Source organism: Eublepharis macularius, chromosome 11 (assembly GCF_028583425.1).
Source record: "Eublepharis macularius isolate TG4126 chromosome 11, MPM_Emac_v1.0, whole genome shotgun sequence".
In the NCBI taxonomy this organism is placed as follows: Eukaryota; Metazoa; Chordata; class Lepidosauria; order Squamata; family Eublepharidae; genus Eublepharis; species Eublepharis macularius.
In genome coordinates, this window is record NC_072800.1 from 59,335,899 (window position 1) to 59,352,615 (window position 16,717).

At 41.3% G+C, this 16,717-nt stretch overlaps 1 protein-coding gene across 2 annotated transcripts in view; it reads right to left on the reverse strand.

The window, feature by feature from the left end:
- Nucleotides 1-16,717, reverse strand: part of UMAD1 (UBAP1-MVB12-associated (UMA) domain containing 1) — a 68,764-nt gene that overhangs the window by 24,657 nt on the left and 27,390 nt on the right. For both annotated transcript variants that reach the window (XM_054991562.1, XM_054991563.1), the window contains exon 3: nucleotides 956-1,032. In XM_054991562.1, the coding sequence (XP_054847537.1) occupies nucleotides 956-1,032 (77 nt within the window). The remainder of the gene's footprint in view (nucleotides 1-955; nucleotides 1,033-16,717) is intronic.

The window sequence follows — 16,717 nt, forward strand, 5'->3', positions numbered from 1 at the left end:
AGATTGGCAGCAGCTCTTCAGTGCCGCAGGGAGAGGGCCTTTCACATCACCTACTACTTGAGTCTTTCAGCTGGAGATGCTAGGATTCCTTGCTGAACGTTATGGTGCAATTTGTATGGAACATTTTGTAAATACTTAAATATGATGTACAATATATTTCGTCATATGACTGGAGCGCTCCTTCAATATTTAACATAGCTTTTCATTTTTTAACCGCAGAATTTTGGTTCCTGGAACCATCTTAACATCAGAAATCTCACCAATCACAATATCACTAAAATATTAACCATATTGAATAGCATTTCTCATTTAAAAGCAGATTAAAAATAACAGTCTTTTAAAGCATTTAAAACAAGCCTTCCCTGAATCTAGAAGTAGAACAATGGTTTGTATATAGCTGTTCTTTCATTTATTCCATTAAAGATTTATTCTCAATGCTTGGACTTAATTTACATATGGTAGATCTCATATTTTGGTCTGAAGCAGCTGCGATGCCAGTTTATAGTCATCTGCAACTGTCACATATTTTGGGCTCAATGTACAGAAGAAAATGGCTGGCAAAAGTAATAGTTCAGCGCGCGCACACCACAAAAACCCATTGCTCTTTATGCAAAGCAACAGAGTCATATGTAGTGGCTTAGGACTGCATGAACAAGTGGAGCTCCACCCTTTCATAGTAAAGTTAAGCCAGCTTTCCCAAGCATCATCCCCATAGTATGGGTAGAGCTACTGCTGAGATGCAGAAGTGTGGCTTCAGGCATAACTTACACCAGCTACCTCTCACTGTTTACAGTAAAGCCTTATCTTTCCCCTGAATGGCTTATAATATTGAAGAAGGAATTATGCTTTTGAGGCCTTTATATACACATTCATATCACTGGGTAATAATTCAGATTTAGCAGCCCCTGCTAACTGATATATTTTCTTGAAAAGGTTAACATGAAGACTTTCTGACCTGCAAAGTCTGGTCAAGCCCAGTGCTGCAAGACATTTTATCTTTAAATTCATTTCTTTCTTCATTGGTTGTATTGTCTAGAAGATATAATATAAAATCTGAGTTAATATTCCCTTTATGATTAGAATATTCCTTACCAGGTAAGAGTTATACACTTCTTTCTCAATTGTTTTTCCATCAACAAATGAAATGTTGTAATCAACAGTTAATGCAATCTGCCAAAGGAACATAGCTCAAGCAAAAAGTTATATTCTATGTACTTTCACCACTTTCCCTTTGATTTTTCCCTTGTAATGTTATCCATATAGTGGGTAAAGCATTAACAAATTCAATATTTGTTTAAAGCAGTTTTTTTAAAGGACCTATCGCATCAAATTTAAACAGGAAGCTTTTATATTTGCAAAATATAATACAAATATTGTTTTATATCATAATGAAAGTAATTTTCAAATAATGGGGAAGGAAGTAACAAGATAGGTCAAACAACCAATTTAGGGTATTTCACAGCTTATATTGAACTATATTCCTGAGTAAAGTTATTTCAGTTGAAGTTGCAAGGGGTTTGGCACTTCAGACACCTAGAAAAACAAGTCAAAAATCTCTTTTCTACTTTTAACGCTGTTTATAGTGTTAAATCATCTTTCTCCTCTCTGGCTTGAGACCAGTTTGCTGCCAAAACAAGACATTGTCTTCACAAATAAGTCTCAAATTATGGCTCAGCAGAAAAGTGTTTCCAAAATTTCACAATGACTCTTTCTCCAGCCTCTTGGTTTGCCATGACTATTAATGAGAACCTGCCCCAATTCTTCTGTTTCTATCCCTATCCAGAAACTAGCTGAGAGTAATTTAACAAGGGTCTAAACTGCATGATACATATGGCCAGATTCCCTACAGCTGATGACAGCTGAAGGGAATTTATCTTCTAAACATCGTAAAACCCAATTAGGATTGGGACTGTGGCATGGAGCGGCAGGGGGAGAGAAAGGGGATGCATGTGTAGCCTGCCATGAGGCTGTTTCAGGTTGGGAAAGAGCTTAGAAAATGTTAATTTTACTTATTCGAAATATTTTATCCCACTTTCCTACCCAACTTGGTCCCTCGATGTGTTAAACAGTTAAAAACATTAAAACCAACTTCAAAAACATACATACAATACATAAAAACAGTAAAAGATTTTCACCCACTGGCAGAAGATAATGACAAAGAGGGACACGAGAATTTCCCTGGGAAGGGGATTCCAAAGTTTTCATGTCACAACTGAGAATGCCCTTTCTTGGGTTGCCACCTGCCTATCCTTGAATGACCAGGGTACAAGGTCCTCAAAAGTGACCATAACGGTCTGGTGTATTCATATGGGAGAAAGTAATCCTTAAATTATGCTGGTCCCATGCTGTATAAGGCTTTAAAGACTCTAAAGACAAACACCAGCACCATGAATTGGGTCTGGAAGCATACTAGAATCCAGTGTACATGGAACAAGGTCCCTGCAGCTGCTGTCTGACTATGGAGCATGCAAGTCAGGTTACAGGAACCCTGACCAAATTCATGTCCAAATATTACATGTAGTTTGGACCTAGGTGATTTCCAGAAGCTTCATCTGATCTAATAATAGTAATTCATTTGTATACTGCTCTTCTAGACAGATTAGAGCCCACGGTGAGTGGTGAACAAAGTCAGTGTTATTATCCCCACAATGCAGCTGGGGAGCTGAGGCTGAGGAGTGGCTTACCCAAGGCCACCTGTTCATTGCAGTAGTGAGATTTAAACCAGCGAAGCGCTGGATCGCAGTCCAGTTACTTATCTAGCACACCACACCAGCTCTCTACAGTTATATAGTTATGTCTGTAAGATAAACTTAGCAACAAATTAAAAGGAGTTTGCGTGTAACTCAACAGATATAAATTACCACTGCTAACAAGTTTATTTTTATTTATATAGTTTATTTTTTCCACCAGCTATTATTTTGCTCTGCTTATACAACTTCATTGTATGGTTGAGAGCATGTACCAGACCTTTTTTTAACAATCACAAATTTATAAAAGAATAGCAAAATACTTTATTTGGCATTGTACTGACCCTATCAAAATCCCTAAATTTACTACAATAAACAAAATATCACTTCAGCATCAATACTCCTAAGAAGTTCTCAGCCTACAGACTGATCCAAGAGTCTCTCTCTAACTGAAACCAAATGTCTTGGGCTGCCTGAATAAAACCTCATTTGTATTCTGTGATTCAACAGGAAGTAGGGACAAAGACCTACAAAATAGTCTATAGTACCCTTTTAAATATTAAAAGTGACATTTTTGCTAATGGAACAACACTATCAAATAGATCTTCCAGTTCCCTTATGAGAGCTCTGAAAGGTATACTCAAAATGTTTCCATTGAGGCAGCACTTCTAACAATACACTGATGTAGAAACAGACTGTTACATACAGCATTTAAAATTTTAAAATTTGTTATTGTTGTGGTATCTCATTTTAAAAGCTAAGCTATATTGCCATGACTGTTCTGTCTCCATGCTGTGACCCTGTCTTTACTCCTTTCTTTATATTTAGATGGGTAGCCATGTTGGTCTGCAGTAGATATGTAACTAGCACCAGTTGACCTGTCCTGCCATTTAGCTAGCAAGTGTTTAAAAGTTGCTTGCTGAATCAGATGAGCCCCAGGTGGAATGTGTCTGTGCAAGACAAAGGAGACTAGAGTATCTGGGAGTTACAGGCAAGAGTAGAGTACTTTGCACAATTTGAAATCTGGGAATGATTCTCTGTTTACGACAGACCAGAAAATCCCAGATTTATTCAGACATTATTCCCTATGGTGGAAACATTTCCAAGCAGGCTGCCAGGAAGAAAGACACAGGGTCAAGGTTGCCAGTGGCCAAAGTCACACTCTCAAATGTAAGAGGAAGCTGAACAGAACCAAACTGAAGGAAGGGAATGAATGGAATCCCCCCAGAACCAAAGGGAATCAAGGAGACACTATCAAGCCAGAGAATCATGTCAAAACAGAGAATTCCACCCAAACCAAACTAAAGCAAGGGACACTGTTACAACTTAGCCCAACTAAACCAGTGTCACTCACAGAAGCCAGGCAGACAAGGAGAGCTGCCAAATGATTTGGCCACTCACTCCCCATTCCCTGCCTCATTCCCCCTCCTCACTCCTTTTTGTTGTTGTTGAAAAAAACAGAAGCCCAGGGGAACCAGCCAGAGGCCACATTTCCCAGTTTTACCTGGATGTATCTGTTGGTCTGGATAGAGGTTCCAGATTCCAGATTCTCTGATTTGATTCAGGAAAGCCAGATTGGAAAAAATCCAGTCTTTATCCTGAATACTGGATCTAGATTGCATACTCCTAGTTAAAAGTGTTGTGTAGAATAATCAGTATGGAATGTACTATGGCTTTCAGTTCGTAGTATGTTTCCAGGCACAATTCAAGGTGCTGATTCTGACATTTATGGCTAGGGACCACTTCCTTCCTTACAAACACATCCAATCACTAGTCATCTTCCAAAGCCCTGCATTGTGAGCCCCTGCTGTCTGAGATTAGGTGGGTGGCAAGCCAGGAGAGGGTCTTCTCCATCTTGGTACCAAAACTCTGGAACCCTCTCCCCAGGAAGACTCATCTGTCCCCTTTATCATGGCCCTTTGTCCCACAAGAGTGAAAGTCAAGAACAAAACTCAATACTGGGGTGTGTGTGTGTGCGTCAGTGTGTGTGTGAAAACTTCACCACCATGCATAATGGAAGCCATACCAGTTCCTCTTAACCGACTCTCAGCCGAGAGATCAAGGAACAAGGTTTCCGGTCTTACTAGGTGTTATCAAGAAGTCAGCCCTGCAAGGTAGGACATCAGCAGGTTGAGTGTCACCAAACAATTACTCAGTAGTTGCAGCCAAACAGGCCAAGGTACTAGATTTGGATTGAAGCCCAAAAATTCAAACATCACCACATAAGTATAATTAATAAGGTTTATTATGAAGAGTGCAAAAGATTACAAACATAGAAGCTGTATAAGACAAGAAAGAATATAACAAGACTACATGAACAATCTGAAGTATTATACAGGCTTTGGTCCTCTGACACAGATGTCACCTTATCAGACTAGAAGTACAAAAGTCCAAGTAGAACTTTAAAATCCAAAATCCAGAGGCAAGAGTCTTGGACTGACACCTATCCTGGCAGTCATGTCCAGAGCACAGAATGGTGTGTAAGCAGTCCAAACAGAAGCAAGACCCAAACTAGAACACAGCAACACTCAAACTAGAATCAAGATCCTTGCTTTATGCCAGGCTGCCTGCAGCCTGATCCTGCTTAACCAATTGATGGGTGTTACTAGGACATGTGACCACATTCCTTTGTAGCTGGAGTGTGTGTATTCATAATCAAAGCAACTTACTCTCAACCATGGTTCCCTGCACTAATAGGATCGAATGCAATTGCAAAACTCCCTTTTGGTCTCTGGCCTTGAAGCAATGTGATCCCATGATCTCATTTGCACCAGTGTGCTTTAGCTCCATCTTCTACCTTATCTCTCTGAAAACTGCAAAGTCATAGTGGCTGTACTTTTCCAGAGATGGGTCTTCTGTAGCCTAACCTGACCTAGAAACCTGAGAAAAAGATTTGAAAAGCCAAGGAACAGACTAGGAAAGGCCAGTTTCCCGTCCGTTTCTATCTTCTGCCAGCAGGTGAAGCCTTTTGTTTCAACTGGTGTTCCCTCAGTGATCCCCTCCTTCCTGCCCAATGTTTTGTTTTAATTGTTTTTCTGTTTCTGTATGTGTATTTTAGCTTGCTTTTGTTTTAATTACATGGTGTTTTTTTTTGTTTTCATGGTTTTTAATCTGTTAGTCACCTTGGTGGTCCTGATGAGGGTAGAAAGGCAGAGTAAATGAATTAAATACTGTAGCCATGTAAGACCTTTTCATTTGAATTAGATTAGGCAATAAGAAGCCTTGTCTTACAGTGACCCTGCCCACTTTCTGGAAAGCTCACCATGGTGCCAATAACTGGGGAATCCTTCTACAATGCATATGATGATAACACAGTACACTATTGGAAAGTCCAGTGTTTTTGGTGTTCTAAAGTTTAGCTTGATATTCAGATATGCCACTACTCTTATTTTGACTTTATTTTTCTTTGCAACTAATACATTCCCCATAGCTTCCTACAAAATTGGGATGTTCCATTTGCTTAACTCTCAGATGGCAAAAACTAGGACACGAGACAAGGTAGTATAAGGTGCAGCAGACTGCATTTCTTTTTTTCTTTTTTTTTCTTTTTAAAGTTTTTATTTAATTATGCACATTAATAGTTACAATATTAAGAGAAAGTCATTAAACATGGATAACTAAGAAATCTTCTGTTACATATTAATAATAATTTACATGCCCTTGAAACCATGAATTTTCTTACAAATGAGTATTTCAACTTGGATTTCCATTAAAGGTTGATATACTAAATGATAACAAATCTTAACCTTATTATAGAGGATTTATATCATAAACATAGACGATTGAACTACTTTGATAATTAGATTATGAATAAAAATATTGTTTAAGGAAGATATTTTCAATATATATAATGATTAAATAAGTATTATTATGAAGTCAAACCTTTTACCCATCGTTTACAGATATTAATAGAACCAACAATGATAATATATACTCATTCTTGTAACTCTTATAAACCTTACTAAATTAACCCCCTTTCCCCTCCCCTCTCCCTCTGTCCCCTCTTACTTTACTAAATAGTGCTATTTAAATTGGATTAATTAAGTTGCTTAATAACAGTTCTCTATAGCCCAAGAGTAACCCCCTATAGACTATTTGGCCTACTACTACCAACTTGGAGAACTGTAAATAACTGGGGGCCCTGTCTGTGAGCTCCATTCCCTCCCCACCATGCCTCTAATCTGATATTACATATATGCATTTTACAGTCATAACATTTTACAGGATATTTTAGTTTGCTATCAACTTGGATTTTAACATTTCAGTCTGTTTTTTCTTTCTTGTTAAATGTGTCTTGCTTGGGTCTTGTTTTCCTTAAAGGGTGATAACGAACTGAACATTTTTCTTTTCTGTGATGCTGTGACTGAAAAAGTCTCAATGCCAAGATCTTGCAGTAATGTCTTTCCAGCTTCCTGATCTAAAACTTGGTAGATTGTATCTTGTATTTTGACTTGAAGATGTGTACAATTAAGTCCATTTATATTTTATTTGGGCTTTTCTCAATGCTTCTGTTGTAGGTCTGAGTTCTTTTCTTTAATATTGTGGATGGCAAGTCTGTAAGTATTTGAATATTTGTCCCTTTGTAGGGGATTGATTCTTTATTTCTTGCTATTTCTAGTATTTTGCTCTTTGTCTTCCAGTCTGGGACTGTGGCTAATATATCTCTTGGTTTATTATACTTTGGATTATTTTGTGAGCCCAGGCAAAAAGCCTTGGTGATTATAGGAGTTGCTCCCTTTTCAAGTTGTAAATGCTGTGACAGCCATGATTCTAAAAAGGAGGGTAGATCTGCATTATCAGATATCTTCTCATCAAAATTTCTGAATTTAAGGTTAGATTGTTTTGTCTGGATTTCCAATTTTAATAGTCTTTCTTGTAGCTGTTTATTTTCTTGTTGTAAAATGGCTATTTCAGATCGCAGTGAATTGCTTAATATAAGGGCACGATTAGCCTTTTGTGCTACTTTGTCTATAGCTGATTTTATTTCAGCAAGTTGTTCCTCAAAGGGTTGAAGAATAGTTGAGACTTTATTCATAATTTTTTGCTCCAATTGAGCAAGCATTCTGGCTAGTATTGGATCTGCTGAGCTAGATAAGTTGGGTAGTTTATTCTTACCCTTGCTGTTTTCAGCAGCCATTTTGGATGTTGCACTTTTCTTCTCTGCTGCTTGCTGCAAGGCTGGGAAGAATTCCTGAAGCTTTTTTGAAGTGTTTGCCTTCATTTTTTCCTTCTCAAGGTTTTGTTTGCTCATATTTCTTTCTTTATTCACTTTTGAGTTCTGTTATGACATTTTATTTTGAGGCTTTAGGGTGGGGAGGGATGGAGCTAACTTTCCAAGCTTCCTTCTCCCTTGGAGCCGAAGCCACGGCCCCCAACAGATTGCATTTCTCTTTCTTTGTGTTACTGGATATATTCACAATGTTGCCTGTAAATATATCATACTGTCAAGTTTTTGATTCTCTAGTATAGATACATTTGTGCTGCTGAAGCAACAAAACAGGTTTAGGTTTGCTAAGTATGCACTGTATGTACTGCAATTTCTTCTGACAGACAAAACATACAACAGGGAAAAAAACTTGGTTCCCCCACCCTATGGGTTCAAAATTTCAAGAAATTTTACACCTTCATCCTAATTGGTGACTCATTGATGTCTGTGACAGGATCATATCAGTCACTGAAGAAAGCACTGAGGTGGCCATATATGCAGATAGAGACCTGAAGCAGATGGGCAGAAGCCAGGGAAGAATATGGGTTTTATTAATTAAAATATTTATACCTTGCTTTCCCTTGTGGCACAAGGCATCTAAAATAGCCTGTCTCTGCTAACCTCTCAAGGCATCTATATAGAAATAAACATAAATCTGAACAGATAATTTTGATTCAAATCCAAATTTTCTGCTTGCTAATTACTACTGGGAAAAGCACGATCTTGCTCTTTTAGATTATATTAAAAAGGGAATATTAATAGAATTCTGAGCACCAACTACTCTGCCTGAAGACTGAAAGAAACGATACATGAAAGAATTCCTAAAAGCCTTAAACATGAAGATACTGGCAGAAAGTTACACCATGAAAAAAGCAGGCGTAGCCCATAGGTGCCCATTGAACAGGAAAACTTGGGCCCCTCTCCCTGTGCTCAGCCCTGGCCCCACGGCCCGAATGGGGCATAGGATGGTGTCTACCAGGTGGACCAATCCACATGCACTTCTGGGGTGGGCGAGCCCCCTCCCTGTGCCCAATCACCTGCCCATGCACCCTACAAAACTGCACCACCCACGAACTCAGGTAAGTGGGCAGCGGCTGGAAGCTCTGGCCGACAGCGTCCTTCCATGGGAACTTTGTGCATGAGGCAAGAGAGTGGATACTCATGGTGGTGGGCCATGAGTGCACTGGAGGAACGTAGCAGGAAAACTGGGAGAACTTTGCACTCGCTCAAGGGAAGAAGAGCAAAGTCCAGAATGTCTGACTAACTAGCAATAACCACTCATGTCCCCTTGCAGGTTATCTGACTCTGGAGTTCCAGCTCGGTAAGGAGCAAGGGAGCACTGACAGGTAAGAAGGAGCTGGGGTGGCGGCTAACCTGGCTCGCTGATTTGTGCCAGCTGCCCCCCTCACCTGACTGCCAGCCTCTTTAGGTGAAACTAGGCAGTTGCCCAGAAAATTACTCATGACACAGCCAATTTTGGGAGGGCAGCTACCCATGTGGGTGCTCTGATCAGATTCCCTCAGCTGGGGCCCCTCCCAGCAGAGGAGGACATGCGGCCAGTGGTCAGGTTGACTGGGTATTCGTAACACCCTGTTGCTGGAGGGTGCTCAGCCACTTGATTTTCTTCCTCACAGGATAAGATCATCCCAAAGCAGAGCACTGTCTCGGCAGAGGTTCATGCATCATGTGGTTGCAAGCTGCACCTGTGGAGCTGCTGTCACAGCTCTCAACCAATGAACACCTTCCCAGACATTGCAGATTGGGCTTGGCCTTGGCCACATATCAGTCTGGATGATGAGCAACGTATGTGTCTTTTTCCTTGCAGGCAGATCGCCACTCATCCGGTAGACCAAGGATCATGGCTGTCTGAGCCCCCGTAAGCCTCTGCAAGTGCCATTCAGGCCCTGCCCTGGGAGCAGTTTACCAAGGCAGCCTGCGGCTCAGCCACATTGACAGGAAATACTTCCAGAGAACCTCTGCACCTTTTCCAGTTTAATAAAGTATGTGGTGAAAAACAAGAAACTGCTTTCTGTTCACTCACTCCCCTGACATTGACAGTAGCTGCTGCCGCCGCCCCCAACTCCCCATTGGGACATCTTCTCACACATCCCCACAAATTTTTCCTGACTTGGGGCTGGGGTCAATGGGGTGGGGTCTTCTGCCAGGAGGAGTAGGTGTCAAGTGGCGCCCTGTTCAGCTTCCCTGCCCCCTCCCCTCAATGTAACTTCAGGCAGTGGGGTGAGAATTGAAGTGTGGCCCATGAATGTCTGGCAGGGCAGGGGGAAAGTTCCACTGAGGACATTCATTCTCTGACAGATTGAGCTGCTGGCGTCAGATAAGCCAGGCAGAGGAGAAGGTGGAAGTTATTGCCAGAAGGTGGGGGATGTGGAGCAACATCTTAGGGTCTCTGGGGCTCCTCCTCTGGGAGGATGGACCACCCTCCATTTCGCTGTTTGCAGAAGCAGGGATGGACTTGGGAAATCTGGCATGGGAAAGGGGTGAATGGCGGCCCCCAGAGCAGTTTTTCTGCTCCTGCAGGCTGTCAGTCCACTGGGGGGGCATCACCCCTGGACTGGGGTGTGGCTCCCAAGGTCCAACTCATGTTCTCGCATCATTGTGATGCAGTGATGTGTTCAAATGGCATTGCCACAAATTGGTTGGCACTTTGCACTCCCTTCTGGCCTCTCACGTGGTTTCCAATGGGTATTCCTGTCACTCATTGAAGAACTCACCCCCCCCCCCTGCACCTGCCTCTCCGGATCCTGAGGGCTGCTCCCAAGTGCTGTAGGCTTTCTGGTCCCAATTTTCAGGGAGGGGGAACCTGTTTCTTGCAGTAGTGACGACAGTGGAGGGGATTTGCAGGTCCACCGAGCTGCGGCCACCAGCCTGGCCCTCATTGGAAATGGGGGCTGGAAGGGCAAGAGGGTGAGTGTTTGATCCAGACCTTCACTGTCACCTCTGCTCCCTTCCCTGGCAGGGATGCCTACTCCCTGATGGGGGAGGGGCTGTTGGTGGGCAGTGGGGATCATGGCATCCCCATTGGCTGCACCCCTGCTTGCCCCTTGCCGGCCTGTCAGGGGAGCGGTGTGGCCTTTGGCTGGTGTGAGTGGGGTTGTCAGGAGAACAGCAGGTGGGTGCTCCTGGCAGCGGCTGCGTCTTACTTTGCTGCACTTGGGCACCAGTGGGACTCTCCTGCACAAGACCATATGGAGCGGCAGACTGGCACCCCATTTACGTAGACGCACGAGCAGAGGTGTTGACTCGGGGCTTGGGAATGAGCTGCCTGTATCTATCCTTTCAATATTTTCAATTATAGAAGTTTTAGATAAATAAATTTTTTGAAAGGGGTAAATAACCTCCATTTTCCAAAAGTAAAGACATAGCAGCATATCATTTTCATGCTTGATTCAGCCATGTAAATGTCTTTAAGAATTCAACTGGGAACATTAAAGGTGACTTCACTTTTTCAGAAGTTTTTTTTTTTTTTTTTACAAATTATTTTAATTTTGCTGGCATGTATACTATCAATTATGCTACAGCTGCCTACTACTGTCCACTTCTGTCATGAAAAACTGTATTGGAGGACTGTGAAAGTCTTGATTAAAAAGCAAATGTTAATGTGAGACAAGCTAGACCGGGTGCAGCTGCTCCATTTCACTGAACAGGCACCTCTTCTCTATTCAGCTGTAAAGAATGGCACTGACTGTAAATTGTTCTCTGCCGATAGATTCCACAGTAAACACAACCACCCTATTTTCAATTTTGCAAAGCCATTTATAAAAGGGCTCTAATATATATGGGGCAAAGTGTTACGTTTTGTTGGTTCCCATCCTTCTGCCTCGATCCCTTCTATGCATACAAAGACACAGCCATGCAAATGACAGACAGCAACAGTTTGTGTTAATTTTCCAGATGCACGAGATGGAAATTATGCTTCCTAACTTGAAGCAAGAATACCATTTACCAGTTCCAGCCAACAATGAGATTAGTTATATTACTGCCTATAACTCTTGATGGAAAAGAATTTGTGGATATAGTTATAAGTACCACAAAATTAAGATTCTCCCTCTCCTTCTCTCAAATAATTAACTAAACAAAGATCTCCACTGCCCTAAAGCACTCATTCTGATTTACTGATCATAGTAGTGCCGCTCCAGTATAAGCAGCCATTGAATCATTTCCCATAGTGAAAAATGAGATGGATTCCATGTAAAATGCCAGAAGTGTTCTGCAACCACTGACAAATTAGGAACATCTTTTTTTCTAGAATTCTCATCACTGCTACCAATGGGCCCAAAAACATGCCACTGAAGAGAACTAACAAATTTTCAATAGCTGAAGTGAGACGCCTGCAACAGGTAACTTTAGAAAAATAACTTAGGCACACTATTTTAATCAAAAACTGGTACTAACTTTCAGATTATATTTATTATATTCTGCTCTTACATTGGTTTCTCAATTATCTCCTATCCAAGGAGTGGACTGGGTCCTCATACATTTTACCTCAGCATTTCTGCAGCATTAGACACTCCCAAACCATTCACAGATTACATATTCATTCAAAAGAATTTGTACAGTTTCACTGAAATCATGGTCTTCAAGACTAAATGAATGAACTTGATTAAATTCTAGGAGAGATTACTGAATGAAACAACTTTCTGAAAAGAGATTTTCATTATTTAATTCAAATGTGCTTTTGCATAGGGTCAAGAGGGATAAAAAAGTACTTGATATGGACTAAGATGTACATTACATGAAAACAACGAGCCTTTTCTAAAAAAGGGAATTGTTTACCTCAGTGATCACCAGCATGATGCCCACTTGCTTCTTCCTCAAAGAAGATAATCAAACCTGGCTTTTGTTCACTTCAGTATAATAGGAGGTATTTCAGATGACCACAGTAGCGAACATCCATTTGGAAACAGTTGCTTCCATCACAGGATGATGCTTGACTTGTTCCTCCAAACATTCTGTAATTGATTCCACTCCCACAGCAGACATTTTGCTGAGGTACTTACCTACCTGCTCTCAAAATTCCAAAAAATGCTCATAGGATCAACACACTTTTAGACATGAGGTTTATTCTATTCCAATCTCTCTCTTCATATATGGATTTCTTGATAATTCTAGTAGGTAGCCATTATATATACTTGCATATGTTTGTATATGTATGTTTGACCTCAGGAACGCACAAAACAGCAAAAATGTGTGTTATTTTCTGAAAGCACTTTAACTTTCCCAATTCCCATATAGGTTGGCTTTGATGATGATGGTTTAAGATTAGAGAAGTGCCAAATTTTAGATCTCAATACAGTTTTAAGGTGATACCAAAAGGCATCCCACCCCTTCCTTCTACTCTGTGATGTTTTCATGCCTATTTGAGGCTTTGGTGACTTTTAAATAACCCAACTAAACAGAGTTTCTTCTTCCCTCACAGTATGATTTAAGCCTGAATCATATAAGGAACATGATGTCACAGAAGGATCATGGTTCAGTGTTACAGCACTGTGCTTTGCAAGTAGAAAGCCCCAAGTTCAACCCCCAACAGTTAAAGGATCAGATAGTCTATGACCTGTATTGTAGACAACAGAGATTTGCAGCCAAACAGTATGCAGCTTGAGAGACTTATGGCCTTAATATGCAGCAGGCTCACGTGTTCACAACCAATCAGATTTAGTTACATAGTGACATTAGCGAAGGCCAACAAAACTACACTACCTTCATCTGACACATATTCAAGCACACACCCCACGGAGAACAACACAGCTTGGACATACAATGCAGCAAAATATGGAGCTCACATCTGATTGCAGATGCTTCTCCATGGACACTTGCATCACAAAATTTGGAGAGAGGCAAAACGTTCACAGAACTTGCTTCCCTTGAATGCCTCTGTTCTAATCAAAACAGCAGCTAGGACATTATCTGGGAATTTATGTACTGTAGGGTTGTAAAAGTAGTAGTAAGAAGGGTACATGCCAGAATACTAAAGAATCAGCAGGTCACAGAATCATATGCAGCTTACAGAGTTAGCAGGTCAAAGTGATAAACACAGCTAGGGATTTCAACAAAAGGCAATTTAGTGGTACAGTTGTGGATAGACATGGGCACAAATCAAAATATGAATCAAATTTTGTGACGAATCAGGCCAATTTGCACATCGATAAATGCATTTTGTGGGGCTGCATTTTTCATGAAATCCACAACTTTGGGGGCCAATTCATGAATGCTTTGTGATGCCAGATCCCCTAGGCAACATAGGCCCGGAATGTCTGCAGACCTTTTGTTGCCATGGAAACCCCAATCTTAGCCCACATAACCTTGATAGGCAGCTCTCCCTGCCAACCTGAGAGCTGAGCAATGTAGGTCTGTGCAAGTTTACCTGGAAACTGTAGTTGGAGACTCCTTCCCCTGTGTTTCCCTTCTCCATTTTTAAGAACGGGATGGTGGAGTAGCGGCGGTGGCAGCCTCAGCAGCTCCTTCTGCCGCTGCTTGCTGCTTGCCAGCTTCATGAACCCTTCCCTGACTTTTTACCTATCCTCCTGTTGCTGTGACATGCCCTCCCACCCACCCCTGCACCCAAGCTCCCCAGAGCTCTGCTCAGCTTTTCCTTTGAGAACTTGGAGGCGGGGGGGGGGGGGAGGGCATGTCAGAGCAGCAGGAGGACAGGAAGGAAAAGTTAGCAAAGAGAACCTGAAGAGAGGAAAACCCAAGCAGATCCACTCCATTTGACTTTTCTTCCAGCAGTGGCAGAAAACAGGAGGCCAGGAGGGAAAAGTCAGCAAAGACAGCCTGAAGAGAGCTACTTGGAGGGTGGCTGGAGGAGAGCCTGCTGAAGTCTCCCTGGGAGTTTGGCATCTCTGGGTATGGAGGCTGTTGAAGTACCCCAGGTTCTGACGAATCACAAAACTAACGAATCGTATCACGAAACAGGACAATTTTGTGGAAGTTCGTGTTCCGTGATTCGTGGAACGCGACAAAATGCGAAACTCTTATTTTATTTTTTTCCCATTTCGTGCCCATCTCTAGTTGTGGCATCTGCATGCCTCAAATACATGGACAAGAGAAATTATTGCAAACATGAGGTATATATGAGAAAGATCCCATTTTATTATTTTGCCAGGGTTGTATATGAATTTACACCTGCAATACGTGGCATTTCAGTAGCTGATACAATGCATTCTTTTGATGGTTGTGCACGTACAAGACTTGAGGAATATTTGTAGTTTTTTGTTCAAATGAGATTTGGGAAAACACAGAGTCACAGGTCAAGATTATAAAAGATTTCCTGTGAATCTGTGCAAAATTCAGTTATAATATTAGTAATAGTGGAAGAAAAGAATAAACAAAACATATCCCTCTGTAAATGATTAGTGACACATGGAGAGCAAGACAAGCCCTCAATATATCAGGAACCATTACACTGGGAGATAGCATTCCAATTTTTTTTCCTTTCCCAAACATAACAATATGAAATCAGTGCACGGACTAGAAGAAGACTCCCCCTTGACTATTAAAACACATACTCAGTGATCCATTTGAGTGTTCTTGATCTGGAGCAGTGGAATGCATGCAAACACTCTACTCCATTTCAAGGTCACCTAACTTTACATTATGAAGGGGAGAAAATACTGCCACCGTAACAGATTGTAATCTCAATGTAGTACATTCCAGAAATACTTACCCAAAAGGAGACTATATCATGTATAGTGCTACCAAGTCTCACTTAGGAGACCGAGTAGGAGAGGCTTTCACTAATGAATGAAAAATAACTACCCAACATTTACAAGTTAATTTTAAAAGTTGCCCTTTTCTGTTGTTTTCCGGATGTGAACGTGCGAGATTTATTCCTATTTACCTTTCTCTCACTTGTATTTGCACTTATTACACACAGAAACTATGTTCCTCCTTTTGCCACATACTGGCTGGGCTCAAAAAGGCTATTTTAGGTGCACTCTATGGCTTTGAAATGTCCAGTGGTATTTTTACTTCCTCTCCTTGAGTACCAGCCCCTCTCCCAAATATGAAATCAGAAACTGCTTCTGAAAGTCCTGATATTTTCTAATGTAGTTAAACAATTTGGCACATGGGACTGCTTTTTGAGAATCCTAGTGCCCTGACCTGGATGGCACAGGTTAGCCCAATCTCATCAGTTCTTGGATACTAAGCAGGGTTAGCTCTGGTTAGCACATGGAGGGAAGACCATCATGGAAGTCCAGGATCACTATACAGAGGCAGGCAATGGCAAATCATTTCTTTCACCTCTTGCCTTAGAAAGCTTATGGGATTGCCATAAGCAGGCTGCAACTTGGCAGCTCTTTACATACACATAAGCCAATAGTCTCCTTAGGCACACGTAACCAGTTGTGCTGTTCCTGGGTCCCAGTCATTACCTCTTGCAAAATATGTATTATTAGCTCCCGCCTTTCCAGGATTCTTTCTGAACATTATGAGTCCAAAAAAATTCAAACACTCACCAAGCAATAATTCTAGGTTGAGTAGGTGGTCTGTTTGCAAGTACAATAGGAGGTATTGAAAAACAGGTACAGGTACAAAATAAGCACAGCTGCTATGCTTTTGAAAGCTGGTCAGAATTTGGACACTGCAGTTATGGAAATTCCTGACAATGTTTTTGCGTCCAAAGACAGACTTACTTGGAATGGGATCCAAACTTGCACATTTTGGATCCAGAAAATCAACTGGAAAACATCTCCATTTAAATTTGTCTGCTACAGTGGTGCTTGTACTATTTTAGTCCTGCAGTCACTAACTAACCAAAACTCAAGAGCACTACTTATTTCAGGTACACACCAAAATACTGAGG